Below are 19,115 nucleotides of genomic sequence, written 5' to 3'. Positions count from 1 at the left end.
AAAATCTCTCCTCAATTGGTCCCACATTTGATGGAGATCATTAAAAAGGGAAAAAAAATCATTATAAATGAATAAAAAATGAGTACATTTAGTTCGAAATTTAATGATTTTTGTTTGATCTGATTTCTTGCAAAGTGGGTCTTAAAGATACATTTGATTGCACGTTAGAATGAATAGGAAATAAAATTTTCACAAAAAGAAGGATAATTTTTATTGTTAGAATCATCAATTTCCATGAAGAATAATTTTCTACTCTCACTAAAAATCCTTGTGACGACATTTAATTTTTCCACCCAACCGCAGTGAAACCATGTATATTTTGCTGACAGTCACCGCAAAACTTTGTGAATTTAGAAGTTTTGCAGACAGCAACCAGAGATGTCTGAATCATGGTTTTAAAACTCGGTTTTGTGTCTCATCCCAACCAGGCCCGATACCAAGTCATCTCGGACGATACGTTTGAGACATCTTGTTCAAAAAATCAAAACATTGAACATGAAGTACTAAATCTCGATAAAAAAAATGACTTGAATTAATTTCATTCAGCTCCGATACCGAGTTAACTCGGGTGATACGTCTCAGTCTTGGACAAGTTTTAAACCCATGGCACCCACGTCATGGACATCTAAAGGGAACCAACCCAATAACAATGTGTCGTCGAGAAGATGCTCCTGCAGAGATATACATATCGTTCTCCCCAATTATATCTCAAAGAAAAAGAATCTATAGTGTTTGATCCATGTAAGCTATAATTGTCTATGGCTTTGAAAACAACTACATTTACTGTTAAAATAACAAGCATTTTAAACAATTAAGTAAAATGTACATTGAAAAGAAATAAAGTAAAACAAGTATTTAGTTAAGAAGTCTGGTGGCGATCATCTCATGTAGCCTAAGAGGAAGACTGTAGAATTCTTCATTTCTGCCATCCCCTTTCTTGTGCTGGAATGGAACCCACCAAGACAACCCTCTCTCATCGCCTGTGTGCCTAGCATCGAGTGTGTTATCAAGCACTGTACCCACCAACATTGCCACTGTTGGAGGTGATGAGAAGATCGTATTGAAAATGTCGTTGAACTGCAAATACCCAAATTAAAAATTATGAAATCAAAGGGGTCACTTGTGAACGATGAATTTAAAGTATTGTGATTTGACGTAATAATTGGTTAGAAAAGCTTAGGTGTTGACCACTAAGAAGTCATTCAAATAGACAAACCAAAGCTTAGGTGCCAATGACTAAAGGTCTAGTAAAAACAAAAAACAAAAAACAAAAAGAGGCTGGTTTGTCTATTTGAAAGACCATTATGTCTGTAATGAGATCGAGGAAACTAGAGCTTGAGTAATTTAGTTCAATACATTTCAAAGGAAATTCTTACTTTTAATAAATTTAAGAAAATATAGAATGATTTTATATGTAATAAAGCCAGATACTATCACTTACCCATCCACCAGCTGTTTTAATTGGAGGATGTTCAGATGTAGCAGTGAACCCAACAAAATACTGAGGAATTGAAATTCCAAGGAACAGAGAGAGACCCAAGATGTAGAGGTTTCTCATGGAGTTACTGTTCGTGAATTGCATAAATGAGATCCCAGTGGAAGCTACAAGATAAAGGGCAAATAAAAAGAATTAAATGTCAAAAAGAGTTGAAAAATAAAAAATAAAAAATTAAACGATGAAAGTGCTAATACATAAAAATGCTTCCCTGCATGTTTTTTATAAGTGTGGTGGTGAATGGTGATAATGATGTTGATAATCGTGCAAATACTGAAACTTTCGACTGCAAACTCACCAACAAGTCCGAACAGTACACAGTAGGTGGCAGCAAATATTGGGAGAGGGATTGAAGCAAAGAATGCCCCAAATTTCCCTGAGAAAGATCACAAAATAATCAAACATTTGACAATAGCTTGGAGTGTGGACTTTGCAGTAATATTAATATTGAAGTCTGGGTAACAAACCAAAGATGGAGAAGAAGAACATGAAAGCGGTTGATATCTGGACCACTCTGCGGCTCCCAACATGTGTCAGCCCAAGAAGGCCAACATTTTCACTGTAAGGATTCTCAACAATTTATTAATGTAAACAATTTACAATAGTACCTATTAATGACGATGTTAGGGAAAGGTGCAGGGAAAATAACAATGGCTTATGTTTTTTGTTATTTTTTTACAACTTTGTGAGAAAAAAAATCTATAGAACTGAGATGGACCAAGGAAAACAGAACGGATATGATGATTATAGGCTCAGGACTGCCTTACACGGATGCAGTACTGCCAACAACAGTCCCAAATATCCCATTGAGCAGCATTCCAATACCCTGAAGTCACAAAGAAACATGTATTTAGGTGAATATATATATAGCTAATTAATTACTCGAGACGATTTCCTACTTCAGGTTACCTCAACAACTTTTTTTGAAGTCTGCAGACTTAAAATGGAGAAGCTCCATTATCTTCCATATACAAAGTGACTTATAAAAGCAATGTTGTACCAAATTTTAATGCACACTTTTCATGTTAACTAATTTTTACTCAATCAAGGATTTTTATTTTTATTTTTTATTGTCTGAATACCAGTTTCATCTTTCAAGAATCTCCCCTGTGAAAAACATATGCCAACATTCTTCTTCATTTTTTTTTCCTTCTACGTAATTATTTATGTAATCGAACATATGTAGTTGTCTAAACAGATTCTTGTTCAAACTCTTTCATAAACTAAGATTAAATGATAATTTCTAACTAATTGATGAAACGTATGCGTCACACATGTAAGTTTTTATAGGCCATGAGTCATGACAATGCAATCCATCAAGAAGACAAAAATATATATACGGAGCATCGAAAAATTCCAGAAACTCTCAAACTGAAGACAAACCTGAAGACCAATGCTTCGACTAAGCACATGTGAGGGAGGGGGTGTAGCACCTGAAAGCCGTGCAGCGGCAAAATATGTTCCAGTTGACTGAATGGGACAAGAATGAAGAAATATAGTCAGCACCCAACAACAGTTTCTTTCAGTATCACCAGAGAAAAAGAAAAGTAGAAATAAATCTTAACCTCAGCTGTTGAAACAAATGCTGCTCCTATCATCCCAAAGACATGGCTTGCCCTGAAAATGGGTGCACCCCACTGAAATGGGTATGGGATTTTAATCCTAGAAACAAGTCAGAGCCCAAAAAGAAAAAAAATGGCATCAGAATCGATCTAATTTTTTGAACGAGGAGAATGAAATACCAATTAACAAGGTAGAATTCCATAGTCTAGAACATACCATGAAGCCGATGAAATAAGGTAGGAACGATCAGTGCGGCAGTGCATCTTAGTAAGTGGGCGGACATCATTGTATGCACCACTCACAGTGAGCACAGCAGCAAAAGCCCAGATAATACCAATGCAAAAGAGCAGGGAAAATCTCTCAAGCATGGTACGTGATCTCTCGCTTAGGTGCCTCAAATACTGCAACAAGAACAATATTTATCGTTCACATTTTTATATTTTTCAGTAACGTATCAAATAAACTAAGATACATTACTTGGAAGATAATCAGCAGAAGTAACATGGGCAGACCGATTTCCACACACTCCGCAACCTGAAGAGAACACAAACAAGACTGTCACATAATAGTTTGTCTAGCTAACCTGGTATAGAAGTGTGCAAAGAGAATTAGATACCTCGGGGAAGCCCCGCTGAAATAGCCCAAGACCCACAACACAAACAACTGGAACTATAACAACAGGAGTGAAGAACCTGAACAAGAAATCAAAAGAGTAAATGTCAAGAATCTAATACATCCAAGTACTTTTGCAGCCACACTTTCTGCCTTGACCTCTCTCAAGGTATAAGAAGGAAAAAAAACAGAACTTTAAGATAATAGTGTGTTACTTTGTATAATTCCCCCAAGCCCTGGTGAATCCAATGGCGATATTGAGAAATGAAGCGATGATTAAGGATCCTTGTATACCTCTCATAGTGTGTTCAAATCTCTGCAAGCACTCTGAAAATTGATCAGCATTGAAATTCATCTAGGGGCTCCAAAACAAGTGATGGGGCATCAATGATACGAGGAAATTATCAAATCCATAACACCACACCTATTAGGGGGGGGGGGGGGGGGGTGTGTGTCGCAACTTTAGTTTTATTTTTCATAGCCAAGTTTGTGATTGCAAAAGATGGAATCTGTTTAGCAACGTTGTGCATTACAGAATCGGTTCAACTATTTGGCAACAAGGTTATATAGGCTTCTTATTAGCAATCATAATGTAACTAGAGAAACTTAGACACTGTACTCCATCGCCACGTCAATTATACGCATAAAATTAAAATCTACCTAAAACACATATTGTGAATGCGAAACCCTAGATCAAGTCATGAAAGCAATTGGAGAAATCCCCTCTCATATTTTCTTCATGAAAAATATTTACGTACCTGATGCTCACTTGTGAAGGCACTATCAGAGAAATCCTTTATGATAGACATCACAGGTATGGAGAATGCAAAGGATGGACCCATAACTGTAGGAAGTCGTGTTCCGAGAAGAGTTTGAAGAAGCGTATTTATTCCTCCCATAAACACCAATGTCTGAATCACTTGGGCTTTATCTCCCTGTTCATAATTCCACCAAACAGAGAAATCCAAATTTTTTTAGATTAATAATTCTACAATAATTTTAGTTTCTGTGCCTGGATGAGTAGTGGGACGTTAACAGAGAACTTACGTTACTACCACCCATTCGTGGAACGAGAATACTGGCAATCATGACCGTGGTTCCTAACATCACGATGTAATGTTGGAAAGCAAGTATAACTACTTCCACTGTAAAATTTCATCAATGGCAATTAGTTGAAGGAGAGCATAAACTACCATCAAGCTCCTTAATCTTAGCAATAAATGAAATATAAGTCTGGTAATTAAGAGGAGTGAGATTGAAATTTACAAAAAAAAAAAAAAAAAAAAAAAAAAGGTTATATAGATTAAGATTGGATGCAACAATAGGGTGACCACTGAATGAAAATTAAGTATGGTAAATAAGAGGACTGAGATTGAAAATTCAAAATCTTTTGGCAGTTATATAGATTCAATATTAGAAATTAATTTGAACACCACCAACAAAATCAAGAAAGAAATTAATGTTTTATTAATTTAATTTAATTTTTTTTTTTAAAGCTCAGAATCTCATCTAAAAATCTAAAACCCAGAGAGAAGAATTAGAAAAAATTAATCTCTCTCAAGCACATACAACAAATGGAAAGTTGTACTGGAATCTGATAATATACTGCAGTTAATCAGACAAAATCTCTAACCCATAAACTAAAAACCCCAAAAGCAGACTTTGAAATAAACAAAACATCTGTTGAAGCAAATCAAAGTATATTTGAAAATTAAAGATTCGAATAAAACATCACAGTAGACCTTAAACCAAAAAAGACCCAGAATCCAGAACATATCAAATAAGATTCTCAACGTACTTGAGAATTGAGATCTAATTAAAATAGCACAACCCAGCAAAAATGACACAAAAAAGAAAAAAAGAAAAAAGTAGAACTCACGCCATCGAGGATTAGAGTGGATGCAAAAGTTGAGTTGATGGAGTTGTTCTTGTGGAGGATAAGCAACAGTTCTTGGTCCTGTAGGTAGTCCCGTTGCAGCAGCTAGCGGAGGCTGGGGATTCGTTTCCCCCATTCTTCTTCTTCTTCTTCTTCACACCAACACCGAGGGATGAAAAACAAATACAGAAGCAGTAGAGATGTTGATCTTAAGCTCTGAATTAATTTGATCCCCTCGAAGCTTTCGAAGACTTCAGAATTTCTTTAATGTTCAACTGTACTTCAAAGAGAGGAGAGAGAGAGAGAGAGAGAATTACGTTTTAAGATTTGTCTGGAACGAGGAGCTACGTATGGCTAAGCGCGTGGGTTTTCACACTTCTTCAGGAAGTTTTGCTTTGAGATTGAAGACGTTTTCAGTTTTCATTGCTTACTTTTTTTCATAGAAATTTCATTGTTCTAAAATAATCCTGTCTTTATCTTAAAATTACGAATCTGCCCCCCTTAAGCCCTTAACTGTTTAGTCTTTTTTCCACTGTGGACTTGTGGTGTATTTTCATATGAGTAAGTCTAACCGTACCAACTTAGTAAGATTTGAATTCTTACTAAGGGTCCTTGAGTTATTGGCATCTAAGACATAATGCCAGGCTTTTGCCAATGTGGAGGGAATTTAAGAGTGGAAGATTTTTTGTGTGGGCAAATAAGAGTAAATACTTTTTATGGGGGTAATAACGATGAATTTTTTTTATTTGTTATCTCGTGATGTTTATATACTTTGGAAATTTTGAGTGGGGCACGTTGCCCTCACTGAAAATCTACCCTTGACCACACGGATGTAGATGACAAAATTCTATGAATTGTAGAAAAAAAAAACTTTAAAAATATTAATTTTCACTGTTAAATTTTAATTTTAAATTTGAGAGTTTAAGAGGAGTTTGGTACTTATCTATTTTCAAAATCTTTGACCAAGACAAAAAAAAAAAAAACACAAATATAAGTTTTTAAATTTAAGTTTTTTCATAGAAATCCATAGGGTTGTAGTGTTGGATTGCCAATTTGATAATTCATTTGAACTCAACTACCTTTAGTAAGATCCAAGAAAAGTGTTTCTCATTTCGTATTATAATGATGTGGTAATATCACAATCTTTTTCTTGTGTCAAGTTTTGACATATCCTAACCAATAAAAATTTCTAGGTTTGATCCAATTGATTGGATTCAAAAACAAATTTATATAATGAAAAAAGTTAGGAAGGTAAAGGAGTTTATAGAATTTTTTAATTTTTTTACAATAATAGCCTTGATTGGTTGATTCACTAATTCATTGTTTTTTTGGTTAATGATTTTCTGATTCGATTTTTTTTCACTTGGTCTATACTCGATAAGCATGGCAAGGGTACATAACCATTGATATTTTTCATGTGTATTCCGAAGAAATGATTTATGATTTCGTGCTCTTTCCACATCAGCCGAGTATAGATTGAGTGAAAAATTCGAGTAAAAAAAATCTAGATTTTTTTATTTTTTCCACTACCAACCTCTTTTTTTAATTTTTTAATTTTTTAATTCTGTCAAAAAATCTAGATTTTTTTGTTTCTTCCACTACCAACCTCTTTTTTTAATTTTTTAATTTTTTAATTCTTTCATCTTTTTTATCATTAAATATACTTTATTTATAGAGTGAGTAGGATTTATTGGAAAAAGTTAAACTAGATGTGTACGTTTGGTGAGTTATCACTTCATCCACTAATCTCACAAATTTTCTCTCATGCAATAATTGTGTCGGACTCTAAATCATCCCTATAAATGCTTCTAACTTGGCAAGGTAAATATTATATTAGAGATATGGACATCGATGATCATCAAGTTTGAAATAAGATAACTAATTTTCTTTTAATCTCCGGATTGAGGATGGGATATTCAGCTTGGTAGTGATGATTTGAACAAAATTTTGCTATTCTAAATTTTGTATGCTAAGCTGATTAATTAATGGCATGATTCAATGATTAGTAAAATTTAAGCACTCAATGCGCGTAAGAAATTTATCCGCAATTTTCTCTTCATTAACCAATTACCATTTCTATTTCAATACATGCCACATGATTTCATTGGTTCATCAGCTTAGCATCAAAAAATTATTTGTTCAAATGATTTATATAATTTTACATATCTTGAGTATGGTAGATTTCATTTGTCAAATCTACAGTGTAGTCTACACTATGCCACTATTTATTGTACACATAGGATTCATTATTATATTTGGAATCGTGATAAATCAACATTGCAAAACATACGCGGATTGTACATAGCTCAAGTGACAACAGCACAACCATAGATATTTTTTCTTTGGGATATACAAAGAAAAAAAAGATCAATGATTTTGTGGCCTTGTCACGTTAATCGCATTTATTTTGCTGAGTACATTTATTATTAGTTTTTTTTTTCTTTTAAAGTGACTTGGAATAGTATATATATAACTCAACCTCACTGAGTACTAAAAAATTCACTGATGTTGCAGGTGCAAGACTCGTATATTATTTTCCTTGAGATACACATGTGCAATTATGTATCCCAAGGGAAAAAATATACGATTCTTGCAAGGTACACGTTAGTTGAATTTTTTAGTTAACGCTGTCAAGTTGAGTTACAAAATCTTTACGCTAAAGGTGTGTTTGATTGTATGAAAAGTCACTTTTTCATGGAATTTGAAATCCAGAGAAAAATTGAAGTGAAAAATAGGTAGGGTGAAAACATCAAATTCCATTGTTTAATTACAATTAAAAAATAACAAGTAAAAAAAAACATAGAGAGGAGAGAGAGAAGGGTTACAATGGAAGGAGGATGGGGAGAAAAAAGAAAAAGACTAAAGAAGATGAGGGTGGTCGTAAATGACATCGATGACAACTATGCCAATGATGATGGTGGTGATTGAGATTGTGTGGTGATGGTGGAAAAGAAGATGGGAGACGTGGTGGTGGTGGTGGCGGTGGCGGTAACGATGGTGATGGAAGTGGAGAGAGAGAAGGTGGTCAGCAAGGTGATAACGATGATGGTGAGATTGAGTGTAATGGTGATAGTGATGGTGGTAGTAATGGTGAAAAAAAAAAAAAGAAGAAGAAGAAGAAGACAAAGATATTTTGGAGATGAATTTCACTTTTTTATCTATATAATTTAGTGGATTTTTTGATTGGGGTGGAAAATAAATTTTTAGGACATATGCAATCAAACACATGAAAAATATCATTTTTTTTATGAAAATTGATTTTTCACCTTATTTTTCATATGCAATCAAACATACCTTAAGTGAAAACGTTCTATGGTCCTCAAAGGCAAACGGATAGAAAGCACCAGTGAAATTGATGATAATTTGACTCATAAGTGGGCCACTTGACGTGTATAGGAGAGGATGTGAGAACTTCAAACTTTGAAGCCATGTGAGTACAGTAAACCGGTTCTTACCACCACATTATGAGACAAGTCTGATGTCTTTATTCAAAAATAAATAAAAGAATTCTAGTCCACGTTTTGTCCTTGGAAGATTCTCTCATATGTGGGCCCATACGAAAAAGCATCTTTTCTCGTAAAGTCGCAAACTTACACATCATTTTTTTTCATCGTTAGCTACACTTTTTTATCCAAAGGGACCAGATCGCATGCACCTCAGGGTGGAGGATCTCCTCGCACCTCATCACATGACACGTAAGTCATAATCTAACGAAAATTTGATAAACAAGATTTTAAACGTTAAATCCTTAGATTGTGACTTACGTGACATGTATTGAGATATCTTGAATGAGTGTATGTGATCCAAACTTTTATGCAAAGGTGTAGTTAATTTCATAGCGTTTGAATAGAGTTCCTTGATGACTTTTGCTCATGTGGGGATCAAGCACATATTTAGATAGAATTTCTTGATTTTTACTCTTGCGTGAAGAGGTTGGACTTCTGTTTTTCCACGTGGTTTAGATTATTTGTGTTGCGTTTGGAAAACACAAACCTCAAACAACGTTTATAGCTCTCCATAAAAAGGCGGTTGAGATGAAAGAATACGTTTAAAGATATTCTCAAATGTATCTCTAAAGAATCTGTACAGATCCCTAAAAAATTAAATTCTTATCACTAAGAAATCTGTGATTTTTTCTAGAGAGCCTTCAACATCGTTTGAGGTTAGAAAAGTTCTTGACCTTTCCGTCCAACCTGCCAACGTGGAAATGAAAATAACTATTCTTTCCATCAAATATGTGTATGTCTCATAACACGAGTTTTGATCATATATTTCATTTAAAATGGAGGAAAAAGATTAGTTGAGTTGGCCCGAGATCTTTGAGATAAGGATTAGATGAAGATGATATTTGGAAAAAAATTATCACTATAAATTATTGTTTATGTTTATATAAATTTATTTAATATAAGATATCTCTTACGGGTATAATAAATTTATATATATATATATTGAAGATTTTAAACAAAAAATAAAACTACAATACTAGATAGAAGTGAGTTGTGTGAGTGAGCATTGTTGATTATAATTGTATTATGTCATTATAAATTTATGGGATTTAGGAGGTTGTTACAAAGGTCGCCTCCATAAATTACAAAATCAGCCTAAACTAAGAATTATTATTAGTTAATAGTAGAGGTGTCAATGGATAGCCGAAATCCGAATTCGAATTTGAAAAATCGGATATTGGATTCGGATTCGGATATCATTTTAAAATTCGAATGAGTTTCGGATACGAATTCGGATATCGCGATATCCGATTCGATAATATCCGTTCCGATATAGTATATGTATTATGTATTTATGTTTTATAACAAAACTTTTATTTATGTTATATATGTTATTGTGTATTCGTGTTATATAACAAAACTTTATTTTTTAAACTTATCTTCCCCGTCTCTCAACCACTTTAATGGCTAAAACGAAGAACCAGTCGACGGTGGTCTTCGATCGAACTCCCGTAACCACCGTCTTCTCCGGTCGGCGAGCGTCAAATATATATTCTCTCTCTTCGAAGTTCGAATCAGTTGGAGTGATTTTTCGGAGGAAATGTGTGGGTTTCGAATGTCGACTGTACGAACTCCGATACGAATTCTCCCGTCGGCGAGCATGCAGGTATATATTCTCTTTCTCTCTCTTTCTCTCTCTCTCTCTCTCTCTCCGATCCGAACCAGTCGGAGGAAATATGTGGGTTTCGAGTCTTTCGACTGTGCGAACTCCGATTGTTCGATCTGTAGGATTTTTTTTTTATCGGATATCCGATATGTGTTTCGGATTCAAATTCGAATGTTTATTAGGGATATCCGAGTGATTTTTCGGAGAGGGGGTTTCGGGGGGTTTTCGACTGTGCGAACTCCGACAGATCGAAGACGATGGTATTTTGCAGGATTTTTTTTTCGAATCGGATATTATTGGATATCCGATATATTTTTCGGATTCGAATTCGAATGTTTGTTTCGAATTCGGATAGTATTGTTTTTTTTTGGATTCGAATTCGGATATAGTAGTATCCGATAGGATACATATCCGTTGACAGGCCTAGTTAATAGAATAGGAGCATTCTTCCGTAAACAACACGAAATGTAAAACCCTTCATTTAGCAATTTGTTTACAATTTTTAAGCATGTCCGTGTGCCAAAAAGTACTATTGTTTGGGTCAATTTGATAATTTATGGAAAGACATTTTGACCATTTATTAAATTATTCAAACTTATCTTCAGAGTTACTATTGCCACACCAACTTTTATTACCACCACACAAAAAGTGTCACAACTTACATAGGAATTAGTGTGGCAATAGTAATTCTCTTTATCTTCATCCTTCTTCTTCAAGAAATAGATGACAATCACAAATAAGCTGGGCAAAGGAATCTCCATAGACCTTCTCAAAGAGTTGATCCTCCTTTTGATTTCAACTTGATATTAGTGAAGTACTTAATTGAAATTAATCATATTTACCTCCCTATCTTTCCTTTCTCTATATGTACTTCATAGTTTCATTTTTATTTAAATGTTGAGGAAACCACAACTTGGCATTCATAAATTGATTTGTGATAAAAATATTATTATTAGAAAGCTCTCGCCCAGATCATTAGGGTGATATCTATAGTTTGATACTTCTATCTGTACAATTGACAATAATATTATATAAAAGTTATGGGTTCTTTTCATGCTCGATCCATGCTCTTTGATATTTTTCCTAGTTCATGATGATTGGAATCCTAGTTCACGTGGTTATGCCTCCAAATGCACTCCATGTCATTCTAGTTATAGCATGGGAATGCTAACACGTGGCAATCTCTAAATTTCATGTATCGCCTATCTTACATGGAGGCTACGTGTCGTCTTAGTGTCATAATCAATCTAATGGTTAGATTGATTTACTCAGTGTCAGGTCATGTCCGTACATCCGTTTGTGTGGGACTTTATTCATTCAGAAGATGCAATCATCTTCAATTTGCACATGGGATTTTATATATATTCACGATCTCGAGCTAATGTCTTTAAGAGCTAGGATTCTACTTAGTTGATTAATATTTTGTTACAATCAGAAATTAATCAATTAATGCCTAGGATTCTATTTATACCTGTGATCCCGAGCTAACTTCTTTAAGAGTCGGGCTTCAACTTAGTTGATTAATATTTTGTTATAATCAGAAATTTATTGATTAATGCATATCCTAGGCTTTTATACAATTATTTCTAACTCCCACTAGAATAATTCCCTATAGGTTGCTTTGGGATAGCTCCAATCCGCTCCCACAAAAGTAATATTATTATATAATTTTCAATTATTTATTAATCTTCAATTAAAATTAATATTCATCAAGTCTCTACTTAAGCTGTGTTTTGGATTGAGAAATGGAGAGAAGGGAAAATAAACGAGTTTCCCTCCATTCTCCTGTTTAGATTGTTAAGTGGGGAGAGGAGAAAAGATTTGAATAGAATAGGAGAGAAAAAAATGTGAGTTTTCTTTCTCTCCAAAAGTGGAGAGAAATGTTGAGATACCCTTTTAAAATATTTTATTATGCCAACTCAACCCCGAAATCTCTTTTAAGACATTTTAAAATTTCAAAGTTGTCTCAAGTTCTCTCCTGTCAATCCAAACATGGTGGAGAGAAATTGAATTTCTCTTCTCTTATTTTCTCTTAATGAATTTCTCTTCTCTCCATTTCTCTCAATCCAAACACAGCCTTAGAGAACGTGAAGAGTAATACGTAAATGTACCTAGTACATGATTGTGTTATCGTAATACAAGGCACATATAACGTTTCTTTCAACCCGTTGTCAATGTTAGTTGTAGGGACAAGATTATCGTTGGCTTCAAAATTTTCGCGCCATGCATGTGGATGCCGAGAAAGGTGGGGATGGTCTTAATTTTATGGGTTCTCGTATGTCCTAAGGGCACATGTGAAGGAATCCGACTTTATGAAAAAGTAAGGTCTTGACATGTGCCAAATAGTGATAAATATTTGGGATACCTTTCTGAAAACACAATATATCATGATGCAAAGAGGGTCTTTCAAAGTTTTTTCCCATTTTAAAATGTATTTAAAACACCTTGAAAATAAGCTTTTGAGGATTTCTATTGCCACACCAACTTTTGCTAACACTTCCCTAAGATGTATGCTAATTCTTTGATGATTTACATATGAAATAAGGTGGCATTAGCAAAAGTGGTGTTGCAATAGAATCTCATAATTTTTTATTTTTTTGTTATAATTTTTTTAGGCCATTTTAGATAGTAAAATAAATTTTGCAGTCATATTTAATGCATCTTAACATGTGACAGTAGGGCACATGTTAACAATACGCTAATTTTCTTACTAAAACATCAAGTGATTAGATCATTGAAGATGGCACCGACATAACAAAGTGATTGGAGGAAGGTGGGGGGTGGGGAAAAAGGGGCATCTAATTAGTTGAAAATACAAAGGTGTTTCAAAGTTTTGTGAGAGCAGTTGCCCCTGTTGTCTCTTTACTAGCTCTGCCCTATTCCCTACCGTGGACTCAAATGGGTAGATTTTGGACGATCCAATTATAGAATAATGAATTTTTCTTAATTTGGTTAAATTTGTTATTGTAGATCAATTTTTTTCCACATAGTTAGTAATGATAGAATAGACTACTATTTGGTTGTTAATTAAGCTCATGTTTAGATGATCAAATAATATGTACAATCACTCAAAATGGATTCATATATATATATATATATGGGTCTCGTTCAGCACCAAACATTTTAGCCAATCAGTTTTGTCCTACATGGGTTAGAAATTTTGGAATGAGCTTATTTTTTGTGAGGATGATCTCTACGGTGAGGAGATCATCCTCACCAAAAATCAGCCCATTCCAAAACTTCTAGCCCCATGTTTACAAGTTGAAAAATTGTGGACCGTCCATTTTTTGTAAACCATTTTTGATGGGGTTAGAAGTTTTGGAATTGGCTGATTTTTGGTGATAATGATCTCCTCACTGTAGAGATCATCCTCACCAAAAATCAGCCCATTCTAAAACTTCTAACCCATGTTTTGAAAAATGTTTGGTGCTGGACATTTCCTTATATATATATATGGGTCAGATTCAAGGGACATATGAGAAAACATATGTAAAAACAATGTAACATTAATAAATTTTCAAAATATAGGTTAAAAGTTTCGGATTGAGTTGATTTTTTGTGAGGATGATCTCTATGATGGGAAGATCATCTGAAAAAAAAAATCAGTCAAATATGAAATTTCTAACCCCATTAAAACTAATTTAGAATGTGGATTGTTGAATTTTTGCTAATTTTTGTCAATAATTTGTAAATCACTTTTGATGGATTTAAAAGTTTTCGATTGAGCTGATTTTTTGTGAGGATGATCTTTTCATCTTAGTGACCATCCTCGCAAAAAATCAGCTCAATCCAAAACCTCTAACTCATATTTTGAAAAATCATTATTTTTTCATATGTTTTTACATATGGCCCTTGAACCGTCCCTATATATATATATATAAGGAAATGTTCAGCACCAAACATTTTGGCAAAATATTTTTCAAAACATGGGTTAGAAGTTTTGGAATTAACTGATTTTTGGTGAGGATGATCTCTACGGTGAGGAGATCATCATCACCAAAAATCAGCCCATTCCAAAACTTATAACCCCATAAAAAATGGTTTACAAAAAATGGACGGTCCACAATTTTTCAACTTGGAATGAGCTGATTTTTGGGGAGGATGATCTCCTCACCGTAGAGATCATCCTCACCAAAAATCAGTCGATTCTAAAACTTCTAATCCATGTAGGACAAAAATGATTGGCTAAAATATTGGCCAAAATGTTTGATGCTGAACGGGACCATATATATATATATATATGGGGGCGGTTCAAAGGCCATATGAGAAAACATATGAAAAAACTTTCGTTTTTCAAAATAAGAGTTAGAGGTTTTGGATTGAGCTGATTTTTTGCAAGGATGGTCACTATGATGAAAAGATCATCCTCACAAAAAATCAGTTCAATCAGAAACTTCTAAATCCATCAAAAGTGATTTACAAATTAATGATAAAAATTGGTAAAAATCGACGGTCCACATTCTAAATCACCTTTAATGGGGTTAGAAGTTTCAGATTGGGCTGATTTTTTTTTGGATGATCTTCCCATCATAGAGATCATCCTCACAAAAAATCAGCTCAATCCAAAATTTCTAACCCATATTTTAAAATTTTATTAAAAACGAAAGTTTTTACATATGTTTTCTCATATGGCCCTTGAACCTGACCCCATATATATATATATGGGTCCCGTTCGGCACCCTAAGTTTTACCACACACACTTTAACAAACGCGTTTTGTCTTACATGGGTTAGAAGTTTCGGAATGAGCTGATTTTTGGTGAGGATGATCTCTATGGTGAGGAGATCATCTTCACCAAAAATCAGCTCATTCCAAAACTTCTAACCCCATCAAAATTGATTTACAAAAAATGGACGGTCCACGATTTTTCAACGAGTAAACATGGGGCTAAACATTTCGGAATGGGCTGATTTTTGGGGAGGATGATCTTCTAATCATAGAGATCATCCTCACCAAAAATCAACTCATTCCAAAACTTCTAACCCATGTAGGACAAAAAACGTTGTTAAAGTGTGTGGTAAAACTTAGGGTGCTGAACATTTCCCATATATATATATATGGGAAATGTTCAGCACCCTAAGTTTTACCACACACTTTAACAAACGTTTTTTGTCCTACATGGGTTAGAAGTTTTGGAATGAGCTGATTTTTGGTGAGGATGATCTCTATGATTAGAAGATCATCCTCCCCAAAAATCAGCCCATTCCGAAATGTTTAGCCCCATGTTTACACGTTGAAAAATCGTGGACCGTCCATTTTTTGTAAATCAATTTTGATGGGGTTAGAAGTTTTGGAATGAGCTGATTTTTGGTGAGGATGATCTCCTCACCATAGAGATCATCCTCACTAAAAATCAGCTCATTCCAAAACTTCTAACCTATGTAAGACAAAACGCGTTTGTTAAAGTGTGTGGTAAAACTAAGGGTGGCGAACGGGACCCTATATATATATATATGGGTCCCGTTCAGCACCCTAAGCTTTACCACACACTTTAAGAAACGTGTTTTGTCTTACATGGGTTAGAAGTTTTGGAATGGACTGATTTTTGGTGAGGATGATCTCTATGGTGAGGAGATCATCCTCACCAAAAATCAGCTCATTCCAAAACTTCTAACCTCATCAAAAATGATTTACAAAAAATGGACGGTCCACGATTTTTTAACTTGTAAACATGGGGCTAAACATTTCGGAATGGGCTGATTTTTGGGGAGGATGATCTTCTAATCATAGAGATCATCCTCACCAAAAATCAGCCCATTCCAAAACTTTTAACCCATGTAGGACAAAAAACGTTTGTTAAAGTGTGTGGTAAAACTTAGGATGCTGAACATTTTCCTATATATATATATATATATATATATATATATATATATAGGGAGGCGTTCGGAGCCATCTGTTTTAACAGTCGTTTTAACAAAAGAAGCTCCATCGTTGGATTTGAAGGAATTGGACGGTCGAGATTGAATATTGCAGCGATCCGCGTTTAAATTATAAATTATTCATTATTTATAGCGCCGTCCTTCGAAAAAATGATTTTTAATGCTACCTCCCTAATAAATTTAAATTCCAAACGAAACAGAGACGTGTTTCTCTATGTCTCCTTCACCTTCGAACAAAATCAACTCTCAACCCTCTCTCTCTCGTCTCCTTCTCCCTGATCTCCCTATAGGCAATTCGACCATGACGTTCTCTCTCTCTCTCTCTCCCTAATCAATCTTCATTTTTAATGCAAAGGTACATCAAGAGGTGGGGGTGATTGATTACATGGAAAGAGAACAAGAAATGAAAGCTTTGGAATTGCATCTCTCTTATTTTTATTAATATTGTTTGCTAGGTTCCAATAAACAAATGGGTTGATACATAGATTTATTGACAAAAGAGAACTACATCAATCAAGACAGAAAGGAAATCTAATCTAAAAATTCTGATTAACCCAAGTCATTTTATTATTTGAAGTTAAATTTACATTTCTCAATCAAAACCTGCAATTTTATATTTTCTGGGATGTGGGCATAGCTAATGATACTCCTTGACTCGGTAAATTCTTCCATTGCTGATTCACTGTTTTGATTTGGGTGCAAAACTGCACACCAACCTTGCCTGCAAATCACAAGGACTCTCTGTATGATGCAATTGCAGAATACACCGATCCCGATATTTAACCAACTAGAAAAGCTGAATATATTTGTCTTACCATAGAAATTGATATCGCCTGCAAAAGATACCTTTGATCAAGTGAATGAGAAAAAGGGCAATGGAACTGAAATGATAACATTAATGCCCACCTGAATTGATATTAAACCAAATATGAAAAACGATAGAGAGAGTTGCAGAGAGAGAGTTGTAGCGATAGAGAGAGAGGGAGTTTTAGAGAGAGAGAGTCGAGTTGCTGTGAGAGAGAGAGAGAGAGTAAGTTGCAATGAGAGAGAGGGATGGTCAGGTTGAGCACGGAGAAGGAAAAGAGAGAACAGAACTCTGTTCTTTTGGGTTATATTCAGTGAGGGAGATAAAACTAAATATGAAAAACGTAAAGGATGGCGCTGTAACTAATGTGATAATTTTTAACTTAACGTAAAATAGATCTCAACCGTAGGATTGTGTCCGATCGAACGGTCCCAGAGAGTTTGATAAAACGTTTGTTATTTTGCCTGACGCCGAACGGGACCCCATATATATATATATATATATGGGAAATGTTCAGCACCAAACATTTTGGCAAAACATTTTTCAAAACATGGGTTAGAGGTTTTGGAATGGGCTGATTTTTGGTGAGGATGATCTCTACGGTGAGGAGATCATCATCACCAAAAATCAGCCCATTCCAAAACTTCTAACCCCATCAAAAATGGTTTACAAAAAATGAACGGTCCACGATTTTTCAACTTGTAAACTGGGGTTAGAAGTTTTGGAATGGGCTGATTTTTGGTGAGGATGATCTCCTCACCGTAGAGATCATCCTCACCAAAAATCAACCCATTCCCAAACCTCTAACCCATGTTTTGAAAAATGTTTTGCCAAAATGTTTGTTGCTGAACGGGACCCTATATATATAATATATATATTATATATATATATATATATATATATATATATATATATATATATATATATATATAATATATATATATATATATATATATATATATATATAGGGTCAGGTTCAAAGGACAACCATTTCTACACACATATAGACAACGTGTTTTGTCTTATATGGGCAAAAATGTTTGGAATGGACTGATTTTTGTGAGGATGATCTCTGTGATGAGGAGATCATCCTTGCCAAAAATCAGCTCATTATGAAACTTCTAGACCGTCCAATTTTTGTTGAAAAATTATAGACCGTCCAATTTTTGTAAATCAATTTTGATGGGGTTACAAGTTTTGGAATGGGATGATTTTTTGCCAGGATGATCCCCTCATCACAGAGATCATCCTCACAAAAAATCAGTCCATTCCAAACATTTTTGCCCATATAAGACAAAACACGTTGTCTATATGTGTGTAGAAATGGTTGTCCTTTGAACCTGACCCCATATATATATATATATATATATAGGGAAATGTTCAGCAACAAACATTTGACAAACATTTTGGCAAAACATTTTTCAAAACATGGATTAGAGATTTTGGAATGGGCTGATTTTTGGTGAGGATGATCTCTACGGTGAGGAGATCATCATCACCAAAAATCAGCCCATTCCAAAATCTCTAACCCCGTCAAAAATGATTTACAAAAAATGGACGGTCCACAATTTTTCAACTTGTAAACTGGGGCTAGAAGTTTTGGAATGGGCTGATTTTTGGTGAGGATGATCTCCTCACCGTAGAGATCATCCTCACCAAAAATCGGCATTCCAAAACCTCTAACCCATGTTTTGAAAAATGTTTTGCCAAAATGTTTGTCAAAATGTTTGTTGCTGAACGGGACCCATATATATATATATATATAGGGAAGGG

The 19,115-nt window shown here is 34.5% G+C and overlaps 1 protein-coding gene across 1 annotated transcript; it reads right to left on the bottom strand.

Moving 5' to 3' along the window:
- Positions 1-657: 657 nt before the first annotated feature.
- On the bottom strand, positions 658-5,964 carry PDE135 (Xanthine/uracil permease family protein). Its single transcript, XM_086425118.1, has 14 exons — positions 5,550-5,964; positions 4,718-4,815; positions 4,429-4,605; positions 3,886-3,986; positions 3,675-3,750; positions 3,536-3,592; positions 3,275-3,459; positions 3,061-3,157; positions 2,879-2,965; positions 2,263-2,321; positions 1,963-2,054; positions 1,794-1,871; positions 1,442-1,602; positions 658-1,077 (listed from the first exon to the last, which is right to left on the bottom strand). The coding sequence occupies exons 1-14, from the start codon at positions 5,680-5,682 to the stop codon at positions 856-858; spliced, it is 1,623 nt and encodes a 540-aa protein (XP_086281244.1). The 5' UTR covers positions 5,683-5,964; the 3' UTR covers positions 658-855.
- Positions 5,965-19,115: the final 13,151 nt, after the last annotated feature.

This window comes from Akebia trifoliata, chromosome 2 (genome assembly GCF_017979445.1).
Source record: "Akebia trifoliata isolate Shusen 1 chromosome 2, ASM1797944v1, whole genome shotgun sequence".
Lineage (NCBI taxonomy): Eukaryota > Viridiplantae > Streptophyta > Magnoliopsida > Ranunculales > Lardizabalaceae > Akebia > Akebia trifoliata.
The sequence above is the reverse complement of the archived record's forward strand: the minus strand, read 5'-3'. Positions and strand labels throughout refer to the sequence as shown.

Coding starts and splice junctions, on each gene's coding strand:
- PDE135 (XM_086425118.1), bottom strand. CDS start 5,682: ATGGGGGAAACGAATCCCCAGCCTCCGCTAGCTGCTGCAACGGGACTA. Junction 3,987..4,428: donor CCTTCACAAGTGAGCATCAG/GTACGTAAATAT, acceptor GAGTGCTTGCAG/AGATTTGAACACACTATGAG. Junction 1,078..1,441: donor TTAAAACAGCTGGTGGATGG/GTAAGTGATAGT, acceptor GGGTATTTGCAG/TTCAACGACATTTTCAATAC.